The sequence below is a fragment of the Grampus griseus genome (assembly GCF_964374135.1).
Source record: "Grampus griseus genome assembly, chromosome: 15".
Classification (NCBI taxonomy): Eukaryota; Metazoa; Chordata; class Mammalia; order Artiodactyla; family Delphinidae; genus Grampus; species Grampus griseus.
This window is the reverse complement of record NC_139009.1, coordinates 59,345,020-59,362,226: the sequence shown is the minus strand read 5'-3', so window position 1 is coordinate 59,362,226 and position 17,207 is coordinate 59,345,020. Positions and strand designations below refer to the sequence as shown.

The 17,207-nt window shown below is 46.4% G+C and overlaps 1 protein-coding gene across 1 annotated transcript; it reads left to right on the top strand.

Moving 5' to 3' along the window:
* Window positions 1–2,161: 2,161 nt before the first annotated feature.
* On the top strand, window positions 2,162–16,711 carry FIGLA (folliculogenesis specific bHLH transcription factor; the record flags this gene model as incomplete). The annotated part of the gene is made up of 4 exons (XM_082672296.1): window positions 2,162–2,362; window positions 5,009–5,161; window positions 6,735–6,956; window positions 16,676–16,711. The coding sequence occupies 4 exons, from the start codon at window positions 2,162–2,164 to the stop codon at window positions 16,709–16,711; spliced, it is 612 nt and encodes a 203-aa protein (XP_082528422.1).
* Window positions 16,712–17,207: the final 496 nt, after the last annotated feature.

The following is a 17,207-nucleotide window of genomic DNA, read 5'->3' as shown; positions in this document are numbered from 1 at the left end:
GGATTCTCAACCATTGCGCCACCAGGGAAGCCCACCATCTCCATTTTAAGCTTCATCCCCACACACCTGGCTCTTGCTGCCTTCTCTCTGCCTGTCAGCAGACAGCACCAAATGAACTCAGAGCACATAATTTTCCTTCTTTAAAAAATATATTTTAAAAATTATAAAAGTAATTTCATGCTATGAAAATGCAAGCAACACAGAAGATGAGATTCACAGACCAAAGCTCCCCATTCCCAGGCCCACTGCTCAGGGGAACCCTGGTTAAGCATTTGGTGTGTCCTCTTCTTTTCCCCTCACCCTGCCCTTGAAGGCAGTTGCCATGGAGATGGGGCTGAGGAGGTGGCTGATGTGGCTAGGAAATTAGTTCTATGTGGGAACCGAGCAAATAAGTAACCAGAGTGAAGTTTCTCACTGTTGAAGAAGGGAATTAAGGGGGAAAGGGGGAAACTAGAGAGAAACCTGAGGTATTGGATTGGAACTGGAGGTATTAGTGTGAACTCATGCTTTTTAAATATATCTGTCCATCTATATAGAGATAGATACAGCTGTATGTGTGCGTCTGCTTCTGTGCATGCATACATCTATTTCCTGTCTGCAAAAAGAGCCTAGAAGTAATGACATCCCAAAAGTAATGAACATCCAAACTTGGTTTCTAAATTCTATCTTCCACTAAAAGGAGAATTGACCCATTTCAGGGCAGGGGCTAGGAGAATTCGGGATGAGCCTGGAACATGTTGTCTTTTTGGCACAAGTAAGTAAGTGCTCAAACAATGAAGGGGTCATGTCAAAAGGACAGAGGAGCCAGTTTGAAGGGGCTCCCACAGGCCAAATCTGGGACAATATGAGCATTAAAATAAATGATATGAATGAATTACATCTTATTGAATAAAATAGAAATTCATGAGCTCATGCTGACATAACACAAAATGAAACACTTACTGGGGAGAAGGGAGAGCTCTTCCTCAAAGAGGATGCTGACCATTTGTCTGTTATCAGAGTGGTGGTTAATTCAGGCAGGAGTCAGTAATGGATGCTAAGGATATCTCCTCACAAAATATTTATCAATTAAGAGGGAAAAAAATGTCAATTTATGGTGAAGGAACCTGGCAGACACCACCTTGACTGGGTGATCAAAGTTAACATTGCCAGCGGTGGGACAGGTCAACATCACGCCTCCTGATGTGAGGCACTGAGAAAAGCTCAGCATCTTTCCTATCGAGTCCCTGCCAAGAGGGCAGGACCTGGGTCTGGACATGAGGAAACACTGGACAGACCCAGGTTGAGGGACATCCTCCACACTGAAAGGCTTCTACTCTCTGAAATTGTCAAAGCCATGAAGACAGGACAAGACTAAGGAAAAGCTTTAGAAAATGAAAACGGGAATACACATAGAGAGAAAGGTAGTGGTGGAGCACATGTGAAAAAAGTTAAGTGGGAAATCTAGGTGAGGGGATATAGGACCTTTTTGTTTCTGCTCTTGCAACTTTTATTTATTTCAAAATGAAATTGAAAAACGTTTTGTGTGTATCCATCAATTTTTTTTTTTTTTTTTTTTTTTTTTTTTTTTTTTTTGCGGTACGTGGGTCTCTCACTGTTGTGGCCTCTCCCATCGCGGAACACAGGCTCCGGACGCGCAGGCTCAGCGGCCTTGGCTCACGGGCCTAGCTGCTCCGTGGCATGTGGAATCTTCCCGGACCGGGGCACGAACCCGTGTCCCCTGCATCGGCAGACGGACTCTCAACCACTGCACCACCAGCGAAGCCCCTATCCATCAATTTTTTTCTGGTAAACGTATATATGTTCGTATGTATATTTGCCTACACGTGTGTACACATGTCCAGACGCTCAGGTCCCAACTCAGATTGGTTGAGTCAGAATGTGGGGGACTGGTACCCGAGCAGGTGGATTTTTTAAAACTCCCCAGGTGACTCCAGTGTGCAGCCGATTTGCGAGCCAGCGCTGTAATCCAGGCTCCACGGAAATCACCTGTGGGGCTTATTGAACCGAGCGTCCCGGAGCGGTTTCCCCAGAGCGGGCGGGGCAGGTACGCAGGCGCGCAGGGGAATGGGGGCAGGTGGCCGGGCCGCCGCCGCCCCCGACCCCGCGTGGCCCAGGTACCCGCGCGGGAAGACCCGGCCTCCCGCCCCCGCGCGCCGCCATGGACGCCGCGCCGGCGCTCCTGAGGGCCCCACCGGCCGAGGTGCTGGAAGACGTGCTGCGGGAGCAGTTCGGGCCGTTGCCCCAGTTGGCCGCCGTCTGCCGGCTCAAGCGGCTGCCGTCGGGCGGCTACTCGTCCACGGAGGACCTGCAGTTGGTGCTGGAGCGGCGGCGCGTGGCCAACGCCAAGGAGCGCGAGCGGGTGAGCGCCGGCCCCGCGAGGTCCCTGTCCCGAGACCCGGCCGCCTTCCTCCCGGCTCCCCCCAGACCCGCCACCCATTTCGGACACGTTCGGGGGCCCAGGGCGCCCACTTCCCGCCCGGGGGCCCGGGGCGACTTCGACCTCCCGAGGGCCGCTCGTGTTCGCCTCCACCCGCGCCGGGATGGCGCCTCACCTGCGACCCACCTGGACCGGTGCGGGAAGCGGGTCTGGGGAAGGCCGAGGGGGCCGCTTACCACTTCAGAAACGTCTCCCCCTGGCAGGCGCTTTGAACCCTCAGAGGCGGCAGTGCGCTTACGTCTCACTACCTCCTGCGCTGGGTGGGTGCTTGGGGTCCCCTTTTCCCAGCGCTCTGCCTCCAAGCACAAATAGGGCGAGGCACAGGGAGCCTAATGGAAGTTACTCTTTTCCTTACTTTAAACAAAGAATTTAAACAAAGCCTGGGTGTGCACCCAGACTCCCACTCAACCCCCTGGCGGGGGACAGAAAGTGGATCTTTCCCACCCTGGCGGGTACGCGGGTTCACCCGCGGGGATGGTCCCTCGGGCGGAGTTGGAGCGCCATCTACTGGTAGCTTTTAGTATTACTAACTAAACTCGGGCCCCAAACTTGTGAGATTCCGTCTCCTTTCCGCCCTTTGCAGTCTTTGGGTCGGGCTGCTGCAGAGGCTACCGAGAGAGGGAAGGGCGAACGCTGGAAGAGGGTGCGCGCACATTCCGGCCTGGGACTCGAGGAGGAAGTTCTGCTGGGGGCTGTTCCTGCACACTCCTGGGCCCTTTAGAAACGTAGCCCCAGTCAATCAGCTCGGAGCTTTGTTTGGGTACGGGCGTGAGGAGAAAGGACCAAGCAGGTGTAGAAGACTTAAGGGAAAGTTGGGAGCCCTTTATGATAACCCTGTGATCTGATGTGTTGATGTGGCTCTCAAACAAGATTCTGATCCGATATTTTGCATTTTAAGTTGGGCTTTCCCCACCAGGAAGGAATTGCTTTCTGCAGAGAATGGGTCCTGGTGTTACCTACTATTTTAAAACTAATGACCTTAGTTTTCTTTATAATGATGAAATTAGTACACCTGGAAGACAGAGAAATGACTGAATAGGGAATGGAAACACCCACAATGCAAATATAACTACCATGAACTATCATTCTTGTGTATATCCTCCTAGTCTTTTTTCTACTTATATTTGTGCGTATTCATAATCTTACAAAGTTGCTATGATTTAGTACATATCTTTGTATTTTTTTCTCTTAACGTTATCAAAAGCATTTCCTCATATTCTAGGCAGAGCAGCTTTTGACTGCATAGTCCAACATATAAATGGACTGTTACTTATTCAGTCTCCTAGTGTTGGGCATATATGATTTTTTGCAGCTTTTTACTGGTACATAGATCTATGCCCATGTCTGATAATTGCTGTAGAGCAAAACAGTAGAAGTGGAATTACTGGGATATAAACGATCTTGTGACTTTTGATACAGGTTGCCCAATTGCTTTCTAGAAAAGTTTATTAATTTTTATCCCCTTTTGCAGGCTATAGGACTGTTCCCTTTTTCCATCCCCTATGCTGGGTACAATAATCAAAACAAAAATGTTACCAGCTTGGTACATGAAAAATGGTATCTAATTTCTGTTTTAATTTGTAGTTCTTTGATTATTAAAGTTGAATATTTTCATAAGTTTATTGAAACTTATGACCAATAAACTTATGAAATACATTATGACCAGTAAACTTATGAAATACATTCACTGTATTCTGCTGTGAATGGGCTGACTATGTCCTTTGCCCACTTTGATGTGGGGTAGGAGAGAGCTCTCAATATAAGTGAGTGAGTATATTGGCTTCATGGTGTAGTGGGAACCGGTTCTTCGAGGGCCTGAGTCCTCCAGCGGGGGGTTGATCATCAGAATTCTAGGCCTTCAGAGCCAAGTAATTAGACCCTGGAGATGAAGGAAAAAAGGCTCTTCATTCTACTTTTCAAGTCTTGCCAACGCGCAGACTCTCTGGACTCTATATCATCAACTCCGCTGGGAAAGAGGTTGAAGAGTTGCTGGCACAGTACCTGAATAGACGAGTGTTTGTACAGTTTATTCATTATCGTTAGTACAACTTATTGAAGACTTTCTGTGTGCCAGGAGGAAGTGTTTGGTGTGTAATTATGTCACTTAATCACCATAAAAAAAGCTACACCACAACAAGGGGAGTATTTTCCACTTTGCAGGTAAACAGACCAAGGCTTGGCGATATGAAGTATCCTACACAGTTTTGTAAAGCTAAATGGTAGAGTTGGGTTTTAAATCCTGATGTACTGACTCACAGCTTTTAACCACTACCCAGCCCGCCTCTACCTTGCAGTGGGGATGCTCTCAGAGGAAGAGAAGGAGGTCTGTGTGGACCTAGACACGCCTCCCAGTCCATCCATCCCTGCTGCCAGGTTCATGCCCCTCCCTCTCCCCTTGCCAGGAAGTGTACTGCCAGTGGAGCGATGGCTCTTCGGCACGTGCCTGCCTAGATTCCCCGCCCAGACAAGAGAGCTGTGGAAACGAGCCCTCACAACCGCCTTCCGTGGTTTGGGGGGATGCCTTACAAGTTAGCTTCCTGTGTGTCACTGTGCCTTTTTGCTTTCCAGATAAAAAATCTCAACCGTGGTTTTGCCAAACTGAAGACGCTGGTGCCATTTCTTCCCCAAAGCAGGAAGCCTAGCAAAGTTGATATCCTCAAAGGTGCAGCTGAATATATACAAGTTCTCAGTGATGTTTTGGAAGGAGCCAAAGACTCTGAGGTAAAGGTTTAAGAAGTTAGAACAGCGATACCCACCGTTTATTGAGCCCTGTCTAGGTGCCAGACAATTGATGTGTCCGTTCTAGTTAGTTTATACAGTCCTTTGACCTATTTATGACCCTGGTTTTACTGAAGAAGATGCCAAAATACAGGTAAAGTCCACACAGCTAAGAAATGTCAGAACTGGAGTCTGAATCTAGGTCTGTGCAAGCTTTGGAGCCAAGTTCCTGGCCATCTGTATCCCTACCTCCTGTTGCTGTCCAGGGCATCTAGCTCCGAACTGCTTAGCCTTTACTGGGACTTTGACAGCAGGGGCATGAGAGGAGTTTCCTTAAACCCTCTCTACGGCAGCGCTTTCCTTCAGCAGGACGCACCTCAGGCAGGACACAGAAAGGAAGAGGGATGTCCCTTGGGAGAGGCCCTCCCTGAGGGGCAACCCTGCCGGAGAGCTCATTGATTTCCTGGTGATGCTGATCTCATGGGGTTTTGTGACCATCCAGTGGGATGACACAAGTGAACCTGCTTTGTAAACTGTGAGGCACCATGATGTCACAACCATTCCTGGGGCACATAGCTCAGGGGTGTCCATTAGGCAGTGGAAGGTGTGGGCTGGTTTCATGGGCTCATTCTATGGAGAGGCAAATGCAGAAGGCTTGAAAATGGGTTAGTCGTCAGAGGAGGTAAACTATGAAGAGAGAAGAGGCCTTAGAAATGAGCGCTAAAGGAGGAGCCATCAGAGAGGGGCAGGTGGAGAAGCAAGATGGGGTCCTACAATCAGGGAGGGGGCATCTTGGGAATGTGAGCATGGGAAGTCGTTTGAGAAGCTGCAGGGGGGCCAGGGGTGGCTGGAAGTCACCTTGCTGTGCGTTGAGGGTATGTGGTTGGTAAATATCTGAAATCCAAGCAGAGGAAAGTGGCAGACTTCAAGCTCATTCAACTTGGAAGTCTGAGCCTGGAGAGAAGAATCAAAAGGATGGAAGAACAACAGTTGTTAGATCCATGAAGGCCTTTTCTAATTAGCTATGTGATCCTGTTTAGGGACAAAAGAGGACAGATAGTAGAGAGAAGAGAAGCATATTCATTCTAGGAACTTAGGGCAGAAATAGCCACGTGTATAATGGTACTTTTTAGTTTTCTTCCTCTTGTCTGCTAGTCCTAATTACGTGACTACTGGGAGGATACATTTTGCAGTGGTGGGAATGGATTGTCCTACTGGCCAAACTGGATGGCTGGGTTGTGGCATGGTCGTAATACCTGGACAGGTGCAGGTGGCTGCCTTAGTTTTTTCTTGCATGTGAATTGTCTAGCAGAAGTGCTTTGTTTTGTGCTGCATTCATTATAAAACATAGAATCTGTCCCATGCTATAGTCTTTTTAATGCAGTTGCCAATCACACAACATTTTAAGGTTATAGTAGAACAAAATACAGTCTGTTGAGCAATGATTTTCTTTCCATAATAACTTAAGCATTGCCCTCATTACTTAAATACAATTTCGTACATTAGAACTTTGAAATATATTGATTTAAATCTTTAAAATCTGTCATACTGTTTGACAACTAAATATGGTTTCTAGAAACAAGACCCAGATCATCAGAACTGTAGCAGCAATACTTCTGAACCACATATGTCCTTGGCTAGAGAGCTATCGAGAAATATACCACACGCCGGTTGTGCTGTGGGCTTGAAGAATGAGGAGGAAGGGTCCTGGGCAGATGGCGGCAATGGTGAGTTGGCACACACTTGTCGCCAGGGGGCGATGTCTACAATGGGCGTTATCTCTCCAGCCAGGAGTCTGGTGAAGTGTTTCTTCTTAGTCATGTTGATGTCCAAAAACTCATAATGCATCCCTTGGGCATGAGATATTTTCCATGTTAAAACATGATTGAAACAAGATCATTGTGTGAAAGTACCTAGGTGGGGAGGTGAGTGTGCTAGTTTGAAAGGTCGGTTATTATGTTCCCAAGTTAATTGGAAAGCTGCTCAAGGGGAAGGCAACTCCTCCAAAATCACCCAATAGGGACCTAAGCTTAATTTTTTACGACCCTAATTAATACATCAAAAGGTTTTCCGGATTCTGAGGTCTCCAGAAAAAGAAGTAGCTTGCCCTCCATAAAGCTGAATGGTGATCCCATGTACACACACGCTCACTCACACACATGCGCACTCACACACGCGCATTTGTTTTTAAGTTGGCCTTGTTGGAAGACACAGTTTTCTAAGTAATAACAAAGGGGTTTATTGTAACATTATCACTTATTACCTTGCCAAACTAAGGAAGCCATTGCCTGGAGCAGTCTGCTTCTCCAAGTCTAGAGAGTGGACGTTTTGCTCTGGCTGTGTCTCAGTGTTACACAAGCAAGACCCCTTGTTCCATCCTCCAACACGATTGCTGCTGAAACAAGAAAGGCTTGCAGGAGTCTGGGACTAAGCAAGTTGCTCAGCGTGGTATAAGGAACAGTGGGGGCCGTGGAGTAACAAATGATGGGTGGTGGTGGGAGGCGGTTTAGAAGATCAGTTGAGTGCAGGCTCTGGAGACAGAATGCTGACGTTCAAACCCTGGTTTTACCACTTGTTTGCGGTGTGACCTTGAGTGAGCTGCTAAAATTTTCCAACCGTCAGTTTCCCCATCTGTAGAATGGGAATGATAATTGTACCTACATAAGGTAACTGTGAGGTTCAAATGACATCATGTCAGCAGAGTGTCTAGCATAGTACCTGGCATGTCAGTGTTCACTTGGACTTTATTAAGTCTGCTTGCCACGCCATGAGCAATCAGTATTTATTTTTTAACATCTTTATTGGAGTATAATTGCTTTACAATTGTGTGTTAGTTTCTGCTTTATAGCAAAGTGAACCAGCTCTACATATATCCCCATATGTCTTCCCTCTTGCGTCTCCCTCCCTATCCTACCCCTCTAGGTGGTCACAAAGCACCGAGCTGATCTCCCTGTGCTATGCGGCTGCTTCCCACTAGCTATCGGTTTTACATTTGGTAGTGTATATATGTCCATGCCACTCTCTCACTTTGTCACAGCTTACCCTCCCCCCTCCCCATATCCTCAAGTCCATTCTCTAGTAGGTCTGCATCTTTATTCCCATCCTGCCCCTAGGTTCTTCATGACCTTTTTTTTTTTTTTTTTTTTAGATCCCATATATATGTGTTAGCATACGGTACTTGCTTTTCTCTTTCTGAAGCAGTCAGTACTGATTGGTGAGCAGTCAACAATGGGCCCCAGGCATTGTCATTCTGTTTGCAACAAGTGGTCTGGGTTTTCTCACTTGGCTCTTGCCAATGCCCCGCTGTGGTTTGAGGTCTTACAGGCTCTCTGCTGACTGGCTGGCCTCGTTTCCGATTTGATTACTGTTTTCTAAGGATCCCACTTGTGCACATGCTCAGTCTAGATTTTCCAGTTCTGGCCACTTGAGATTTAAAACTTCCCTCTCCAGTCAACTCTTAGGATACAGAATTCCTATTCTATTACATGAGCTGACAGGGAATGACTGAGAACAAAGAGCGAAACTGAAAAGGAGAAGAGTGAACTGAACCTTGAACCTGGCTGTCTAAGTTAGTAATGGTAATGCTTCCCCAAATGTGGTTTTAGTGTGTTAGATATTAAGGCAAGAATCTTGCTTGCACTTAATCCTCACTGGTCCCTATCAGGTAGGCATCACCATGTCATTCTCACAGTGAGGTGCCTGGCTAGTCCTTCCAGCCAGTCCCCTTGGGCCTGGTACAGAGCAGGCCTGTGCCAGCGCCAAGGATGTACAACGGAAGTCCTGCTTTTCCAAGGATAATTGATCATTGAATTTGCCAATTTATGGTAACTTGATTTAAAGTGGGGACCATCATTTTCTAGTAGGAAACAGGAAAGTTCTGGCTGGAAATGTTTTAAAAAGGGAACACAACACTCAATTTTTAGTCTTTTAGCTAACCACGTCTAAGGTGTTAATTGGAAGAGTGTGCTAATTCGTAGAATGAACAGAGAATCACGTATTTGAGATTTTTTACGTATGTGTATAACTTCTGTCAAGTGTGACTTCCAAGGCCTGAAGGTAAAGAGTGCCAGTTTTTGCAGAAGGATTTTAGGATTTCATCAGTTTTGTCAGGGGTTTCTCATTCTTTGACATTCAGATCATTCATTTAAAAAATTAAAAACATTTATTCTGAAAAAAATCAACTTAAGAAAAGTTGCAAGTATAGTACAAAGAACTTTTTCCCTGATCCATTTGAGAGTAATTTGCCAACCTGATGGCCATCGCCCCTAATGACGTCAGCATGCATTTCCTTCAAATGGGAAATGGGGATGTTCACCTGTATGACCACAGTGCAGCCATTAAATCAGGAGATTATGTGGCATTACAGTCATGTAATCCTCAGGCCCCATTCAAGTAGCGCCAACAGTCTTGAAATGTCCTTTCTAGCAAAAGGACCCAGTTAAGAATCATGCATTGCGTTTAGTTGTCCCTTGCCTTTTGCCTCCTTTTACCTGGAAAAATTCCTTGGTCTTCAGGTAATTTTTATGACCTGGACACATCTGAAGATTACAGGCCAGTTGTTTTGTAGAATGTTTCTTGATCCGGGCTTGTCTATTTCCTCCTGATTAGATTCAGACATGCATCTTTGGCAGCAATATGGAAGTGCTGTGGTTTTCTACTCATTGCACCCTATCAAAGGGGGGCAGATTTTGATTTGTCCCATTACTAAGGATATTCACTTTGATCATGTGCTTAACGTAGTGACTTCCAGGCCTTTCCACTTTAAAGTTAGCCCTTTTCTTTTGTAATTAATCTGTATTTTGTGCGAAGGTGCTTTGAAATTATCTAGAGATCTCATTATTCATCAAACATTCTATTTTTTTCTTAAAGTGATACCTATTGTTTTATTTTTAAAATATTTATTTATTTGGTTGGGCCTGGTCTTAGTTGCGGCATGGGGGATCTTTTAGTTGCGTCATGTGGGATCTAGTTCCCTGAACAGGGATTGAACCCAGGTCCCCTGCATTGGGAGTGCCGAGTCTTAGCCACTGGACCACCAGGGAAGCCCCATCAAACATTCTATTAAACTTTTTATTTTGCGACAGAGAAGTCCAATATTGCCTTTAACTCAGTTTCCCCCTATGGCTGCATCTTATGTAACTATAGTACAATATCAAAACCAGAAAGTCGATATTGGTATTATGTGTGTATAGTTCCATGTCATTTTTATTTTATTTTATTTTTTTGCGGTACGCGGGCCTCTCACTGTTGTGGCCTCTCCCGTTGCGGAGCACAGGCTCCGGACGTGCAGGCTCAGTGGCCATGGCTCACGGGCCCAGCCGTTCCACGGCATGTGGGATCGTCCCGGACTGGGGCACGAACCCACGTCCCCTGCATTGGCAGGCGGACTCTCAACCACTGCGCCACCAGGGAAGCCCTCCATGTCATTTTATTGCATATGTAGTTTTGTGGAACCATCACCATAAAGCTGTCCCACATGCTACCCTTTATAGTCACACCCACCCACTACCCCTACTCCTCCACTCTCCCTAACCCCTGCAATCACTAATCTGGTCTCCATCTCTCTAATTTATCATTTTAAGAATTTTGTATAAGTGGAATCATACAGTGCAAAACCTTTAGAGACTGGCCTTTTTAAACTCAGCACAATGTGCTTTATTTATTTTTCACAATGTGCTTTAAATCATCCAAGTTATTGTATCAGTAGTCTGTTCTGCCTTTTTATTGGTGAGTATTAGTTCATGGGATGGATGTGCCACAGTTTAATGATTATTGTAGAACATTTTGGTTGTTTCTATATTAACTTTTTAATACTATAGACATGTGGTTTTCCATTCAGTGGATTATTACATCATCATATAATATCATGACTTATTTTGTTACTCAAACTGTCCTCATTGTGGCCAGTGACAGCCCTTGTAAGTGGGCTGCCTTTCCACTTGAATGTCACCATCATTCTTTGATCACTTCCTTTCTGGCAGAAGATGGTCCAAGCTCGAGCATCTTGTACTTTTCCAGCCTTGGAATCACTTTCCTCAAGGACATCCAGTGGGTAACTCACCTCCCATCTCCATACCATCTCCTCCCTGCATGGCTGTTCTCCTTACCCCTCTTGGGCTTTAGTACCTGTAGTTGGTTTGCTAGAGCTGCCGTAACAAAGTACACAGACTGAGTGGCTTAAACAGCAGACATTTATTTCTCACAGTTCTGGAGGCTGGAAGTCTAACATCAAGGTGTTGGCAAGTTTGGTTTCTTCTGAGGCCTCTCTCCTTGGCTTGCAGATGGCCTTTCCTGGGTGTGTGCTTGCCCTGGTGTCTCTCCTCTATGTGTCCAAATTTCCTCCTCTTATAAGGACACCAGTCAGATTGGATTAGGGCCCACCCTAATGGCCTCATTTTAACTTAATCACCTCTTTAAGGGTCCTAACTCCAAATACAGTCACAGGTACTGGGGGTTAGGACTTCCATTGTATTTTGGGGACCACAGTTCAGCCCATAACAACACCCATGACAGGCTGCCCCTCCATGATAACCCTCTCTAGGATGGATCAAGATAAAGGGGCCAAGGAAACAAAGCTCAGACTGGTCTCTATTTGCCAAACAATCGTCATAAGGGGTCATTCCCATTTATTTGAAGGGCAACTACATAGGGTTTCAGGATCTGCCCAGATACCCTAACTGGAGACCTGGGGACAGCCGATGTGGCACATTGGACTGAAATGCTCATATACAGAGGGGCTCAGGATTTGGGAGGCAGGTCCCCTCCAGCTTCAGTTTGCAGGAATGGCACCCTTCTTCCTGCTCTTGGAGAGGATCTCTGAGGAGTGGAATCTGGTGCTGGTAGAGATGGGCATTTGGAGGGACTTGGGGGTGTGGTCAGAAAAGGCTGTGCAATATCAACAACATTCCTGAGAGGCAAAATCCCCAGTGAAGCACATAAGAATCTGCTGATGGCAGGACGGGAGATGAACTGCTCGGGCCAGAGCGGGTTCACTTGGGGACCGAATCAGCAAATAAGTGTGTGCGTGGATGGAGAGGACGTGGGCCAGCCATGCATCTGGCCTCGGTAGGGATAGGGATTAATGTCAAGGTCCAGGGAGGCTTGTTTAAAATTGGACTTTCAAGGTGTAGGATTTTGTTCTTTTGGGATTAGACATTACTGGGTGGCAAGATGTTCACTAACCCACCATTGTTTATTCCTTCTATTTGTCACCGTGGCTATGGCTTGGGCATTTCACATCATGCAAGGCTCTGAATTTTGCTCAGAGTTGCCTGTCATCCTGTAGAGACTGTGTCCCTGGACACAGAACCCCCTCAGTGTTGAAGTGAGATGCCAGTTGTGCTGGGGCCAGAGGAGCTCTGGAAAGCGTTATATGCATGAACGTAGGTGCCTGTTACGGGACCTGGGTGTGCCGCCATTATACACCTCTGAATTTTGGCCTGTCATGGGAGCGTTCCTTGGAAAGAGTTTCTGAGAGAAGGAAGCCTGCTGGGTGGTAGATTTCCTCGACCCCTCCTTCAGGCTGTGGTCATCTGTGTGTGAAATTAACCACTGGGGACATTTCTTCTAATAGCAATTGAAGCTCTGAAATGAGATGGTCTGGCTAGTTGGGATGAATTTATTAGCTTCCTGAGAAAGCCCTGAAGCACTATGTTCTGTCTTCCATCTCACATTCCTCCAGGTAGTGCTTATGTGTGATAGCAAGAATTCCACCATAGTAGAGCGTGTGTGTGTGTGTGTGTGTGTGTGTGTGTGTGTGGCGGGACAGGGGGCAGGTCTAGGCTTATCCTTGGGAATCACTTTTATCTGCCCCAGTATTTACTTGTGGCCTAGTGGGCATATTCTGATGAGTTTTAAACAATTGAACTTCCCTTTTGATGGGGTAGGTGCTCTTTGGTTGGTCAGTCCCCACCCCCTCATGCTGCATCTCCAGTGTAGGCATTTAATTTTGCCGTATGGACCAAGGGCACTGGGCACAGAGGAAAGGCTGCACGAGTGGTTGCATTTGGCTCTGGGACGTTATCGTTTTCTGAACTTCGGGGGTTTAGGGGTTGGTGCTCTGATGATATGAATGCTGGTCATTCTGTCTGGAACTTTGGGAAGGTGAGATGTGGTGCACGCAGGACAGGATCCATCTAACTTTCGAGTGATGCCACCTCTGGTGGGGTGTTCCCCAGGCTACAGCTACTTAGGAAGAGCTCCAACCAGCACCCAAGGAAGACCCTTAAGGCCCAATCTGATCAAGTAAGAAGAAAATGTTACAGGGAAGACACATCCTTATTTCTTTGTGAAAATAAGACAGGGAGATTTCTTTTGTCGTAACTCAGATTTTTCTATGGGGACAAAAGATTGAATCAATCATGGAAGTGGGTTTTGTCTGTGTGTATGCATGTGAGTGTGTGTGACGTGAAGCTTGGTGTGTTTGAGGAGATCTCTATGTGGTATGTGCTCCTGGGTCTGTCAGTGAGCTGAGAGTCATTTGAGAAAGCCAGCAATTTCCATTTGTCTGACACATAATGGGTCTGGTGATCAAATAAATTGAAGTTAGTGCTCATCTATTCTTGTGGACTTTTGGAGGGATTATTTATATGAGTTTTATGAAAGATCCACCTCATTGGTCCCACATGAACAAGGAAGAGAATGGCAAGAATTGGATGGAAGGATCTCTCAAAGACCCTTCTCTGAGAGCGTCCTTAGAGGCAGGACTTCTCTGATGTGCTGTGGGACCTCCCTGGAGACAGACAGCTCCTTTGGGTCAGCAGAAAACCACCAAATGCTCGGACCACATAAACCCGCCCCTGAGGGAGGTCAGTGTATCCTCCCACCTGCCACCTTCTCCCCTGTTCTAATTCCGGGGCTATCCAGAGCAGATCAGGGATAAAATGTACGCCAAAGACACAGTATTAAATGTAGATCTTTTAGTGGGAGGGTAAAGGGATTAGAAATACGACTCAATTATCGTTCAGAACTCTTCCGGTCCTCTTTGGATCGCTCTCTTCCTTTTTGGAAGGTTTTTCCCTCCAGGAGTCGTCCTTCCAGTACTTCTGGTGTAGAAGACAGGCCTGGGGCACCTGCCTCACTGGGGTTGCTCTGAGGTGAGAGGCACCGAGGGGCAGAGTCCCCCTGCCTCATGCTACTTGGGCCAGGTCCCCAGGAGAGGAGACAGACCTCATGGGGCTTTGTGGCCAAAGCCCTGCTCAGAATGAGCTTCATTTGCTGTAAGATCATCTGTATGGCTTTCCCTCCAGACAGGAGGCAGTGAGGCTGTGGCCACAAGGCTGGATTCTGATCTCTGGGTCCTGGCTGGACTTTCACACACTGAAGCAGTATTAAGAATGAGAGCACAGTTTAGATGGGAAGAAATGCCACTTTACTTTCTACACTGTTCTCCACTTGTTCTTGAGAACCCCTTATGACGCAGATGGTGGGAGAACTCTTTATCTTGCCCCGTTAAGGCCTGTCTTCTTTGAGTAAAGCAGAGTCAGTTCAGCGTTCAGAATATTCCGTGTGGGGGCTCCTTTGCCTCCTAAGTGATCTCCCTCCTCCCTCTGCTCCTCCTCTGGTACCGTGAGGAGTGTGTACACTCCAGAGGCTGTGGTGGGAGCCTCGTGTGTTGCCCCACCTCTGGCCCAGCTAGTTCTCTGGCCCCTGATCTTGGGTGTGGTTGAGCTGACATCCGCTGTGGGTGTCCATGGCCCCCCTGTGGCTTCTCTTGTCTAAGCCACGCCATTCAGAACCCAGGCCTCTTCTCGTATCCCCAGCCTTCCCGCTCCAGATGGGCTGTATGGCTGCCCTCAGGCCCATGTTCCTAAGGATGTCCCTCAGCCAGTGCTCACCAGCTCCTCTGAGAGACTGTATCCTGAGAAGTGGGTACTGATCCTTGCTTTCCTCAGACTCTACTTTGCCTTTCCTGGGTTCTGTTACCTTTGGAACTCTCCCCCGTCCCCTGGTCAAGGCCGGGATGGCACAGTACAGGACCCTTCCCAGGGGTCAGGCAGCTTCTACACACTGGTCCGTCCTCCCTGAGGAACCACCTCCCGCTGTTTCAATCTCATCTCCGTCTCGGTTGTGGTAGGCTTTCCGCTGGCATATCTTGCCTCCTCCCTGCACTGTGACACCCCATGAGCAGCCATCTGAGCTCTCCCTTTCGACAAAGTTGGCCTCTTTCAAATGAGAGTCTTGCTTTTCAGACTGTTGTTAAGCTTGGAAATGAACTCTGAGGACTTCTGGCCGGTATCTATCCATCCCTTCCCGCCCCGTCACTCCACCCCCCCAGCCTTGACTCAGTGGGTGGAGGGAAGGGTACACTGGATAGTATGTCAGATTATCCAGCTACACAACCAACAGCAGGAGTTACACCCACCTTAGTAAAGTTGCTGAACTGCAGGCTGGGTGTCTATTCCTCAGACGCCCTTCTTCTTGGACCTTCAACTCCTTGACTTAGATGAGGCCAACATTTTTAAGTGAACTGTGAGAATAAGACATCAATAAACTTCGAGTTTTTGTATTCCGATACTTAAATATTACAATCTTGGAATTTCCCAGCTAACTTAAAAAAAGAAAAGAAACTAAGACAACAATCTGTAATACACTGGACTGTAGGCTGATAAGATGAAATTATCCTTTAACCTTCTAGGTAAACACAGCAATACATGAATTGTCTTCTAGGTTTAGAACATTCTGGTTGTGTAAAAAGTTTTAAAATTTTTAAATAAAACTTCTAAAGCTAAATTTGAACTCAAAAAAAAGAAAGCTTGATGACATGTATTGTGAAAAGACTTGTTCAAGATCAGAAACAATAGATATTGATACTTACTTTGTGCCAGGCACTATTCCTGGCAGTTTATACGTAATAACCTATTTAATTTTCATAACTGTCCTGTGACGTACAAACAGTTTTGCCCATTTTACATGTCAGGAAACTAAGGAATGAAGTTAAGTAACTGGCCCAACATCCAGTGCGTGGACAAAGGGTTGGGCCTGGGAGATGTGGGGAAATAGTGTTAAACCTTTTAATGGTCTTTCATTCTAACAGAGCTCACCCTTGAAATGTAAATGAGTGGACTAGGAAGTAAATAAATGTTTTTTAAAGCTAAATTAAAGCATTTGCTTGCAGTATTTCATATTAATATACATCCAGGTTTCCATTTCTGAAGTGCCTGACCAGGATTTGAGTGACTTTATTTCTTTAGCTCATGGATTTAAGTTGAGATTTCAGAAAATTGAGAAGCCCAGGGTGATCTTACCATCTTAAAAAAGCCACAGATAGAAATCTACTACTATGCTGGCAAAATTTTTTCCTACAACTGAATTAAGAAATTATCATAAGGTGTATAACATTGTATGTTGTTTTCTTATTCTATCATTGGCATGTTTGGAGGTTATTATATAGTCTTTATAACAAGTTTTAATGGTTCATTAAATGGGACAGTTTTCTAATTGTTGGACATTTGTTTTCAGTTTTTTGTTCTCAACCTGATGTGTTTAGCTCTTTTTTGTATTTCATTTTGTTTTTAGGATAGATTCCCAGAAGTAGAACTGAGTCACAGGTAGGTACAATCTGTGACTTGGTGCCAATTTTTTTTTTTTACATAAATTTATTTACTTATTTATATATTTTTGGCTGCACTGGGTCTTTGTTGCTGTGCGCGGGCTTTCTCTAGTTGCAGCAAGCAGGGGCTACTCTTCGTTGCGGTGCACAGGATTCTCATTGCGGTGGCTTCTCTTGTTGCGGAGCACGGGCTGTAGGCGTGTGGGCTTCAGTAATTGTGGCTCACAGGCTCTAGAGCGCAGCCTCAGTAGTTGTGGCACGCGGGCTCAGTAGCTGCGGCTTGCGGGCTCTAGAGCGCAGGATCAGTAGTTTTGGCGCACGGGCTTAGTTGCTCCACAGCATGTGGGATCTTCCCAGACCAAGGCTCGAACCCGTTGTCCCCTGCATTGGCAGGCGGATTCTTAATCACTGCGCCACCAGGGAAGTCCCACTTGGTTCCAGTTTATAATACTACCAGCTATGTAAGAGTGCCAAGCCCTTCATATCCTTGCCAACGAT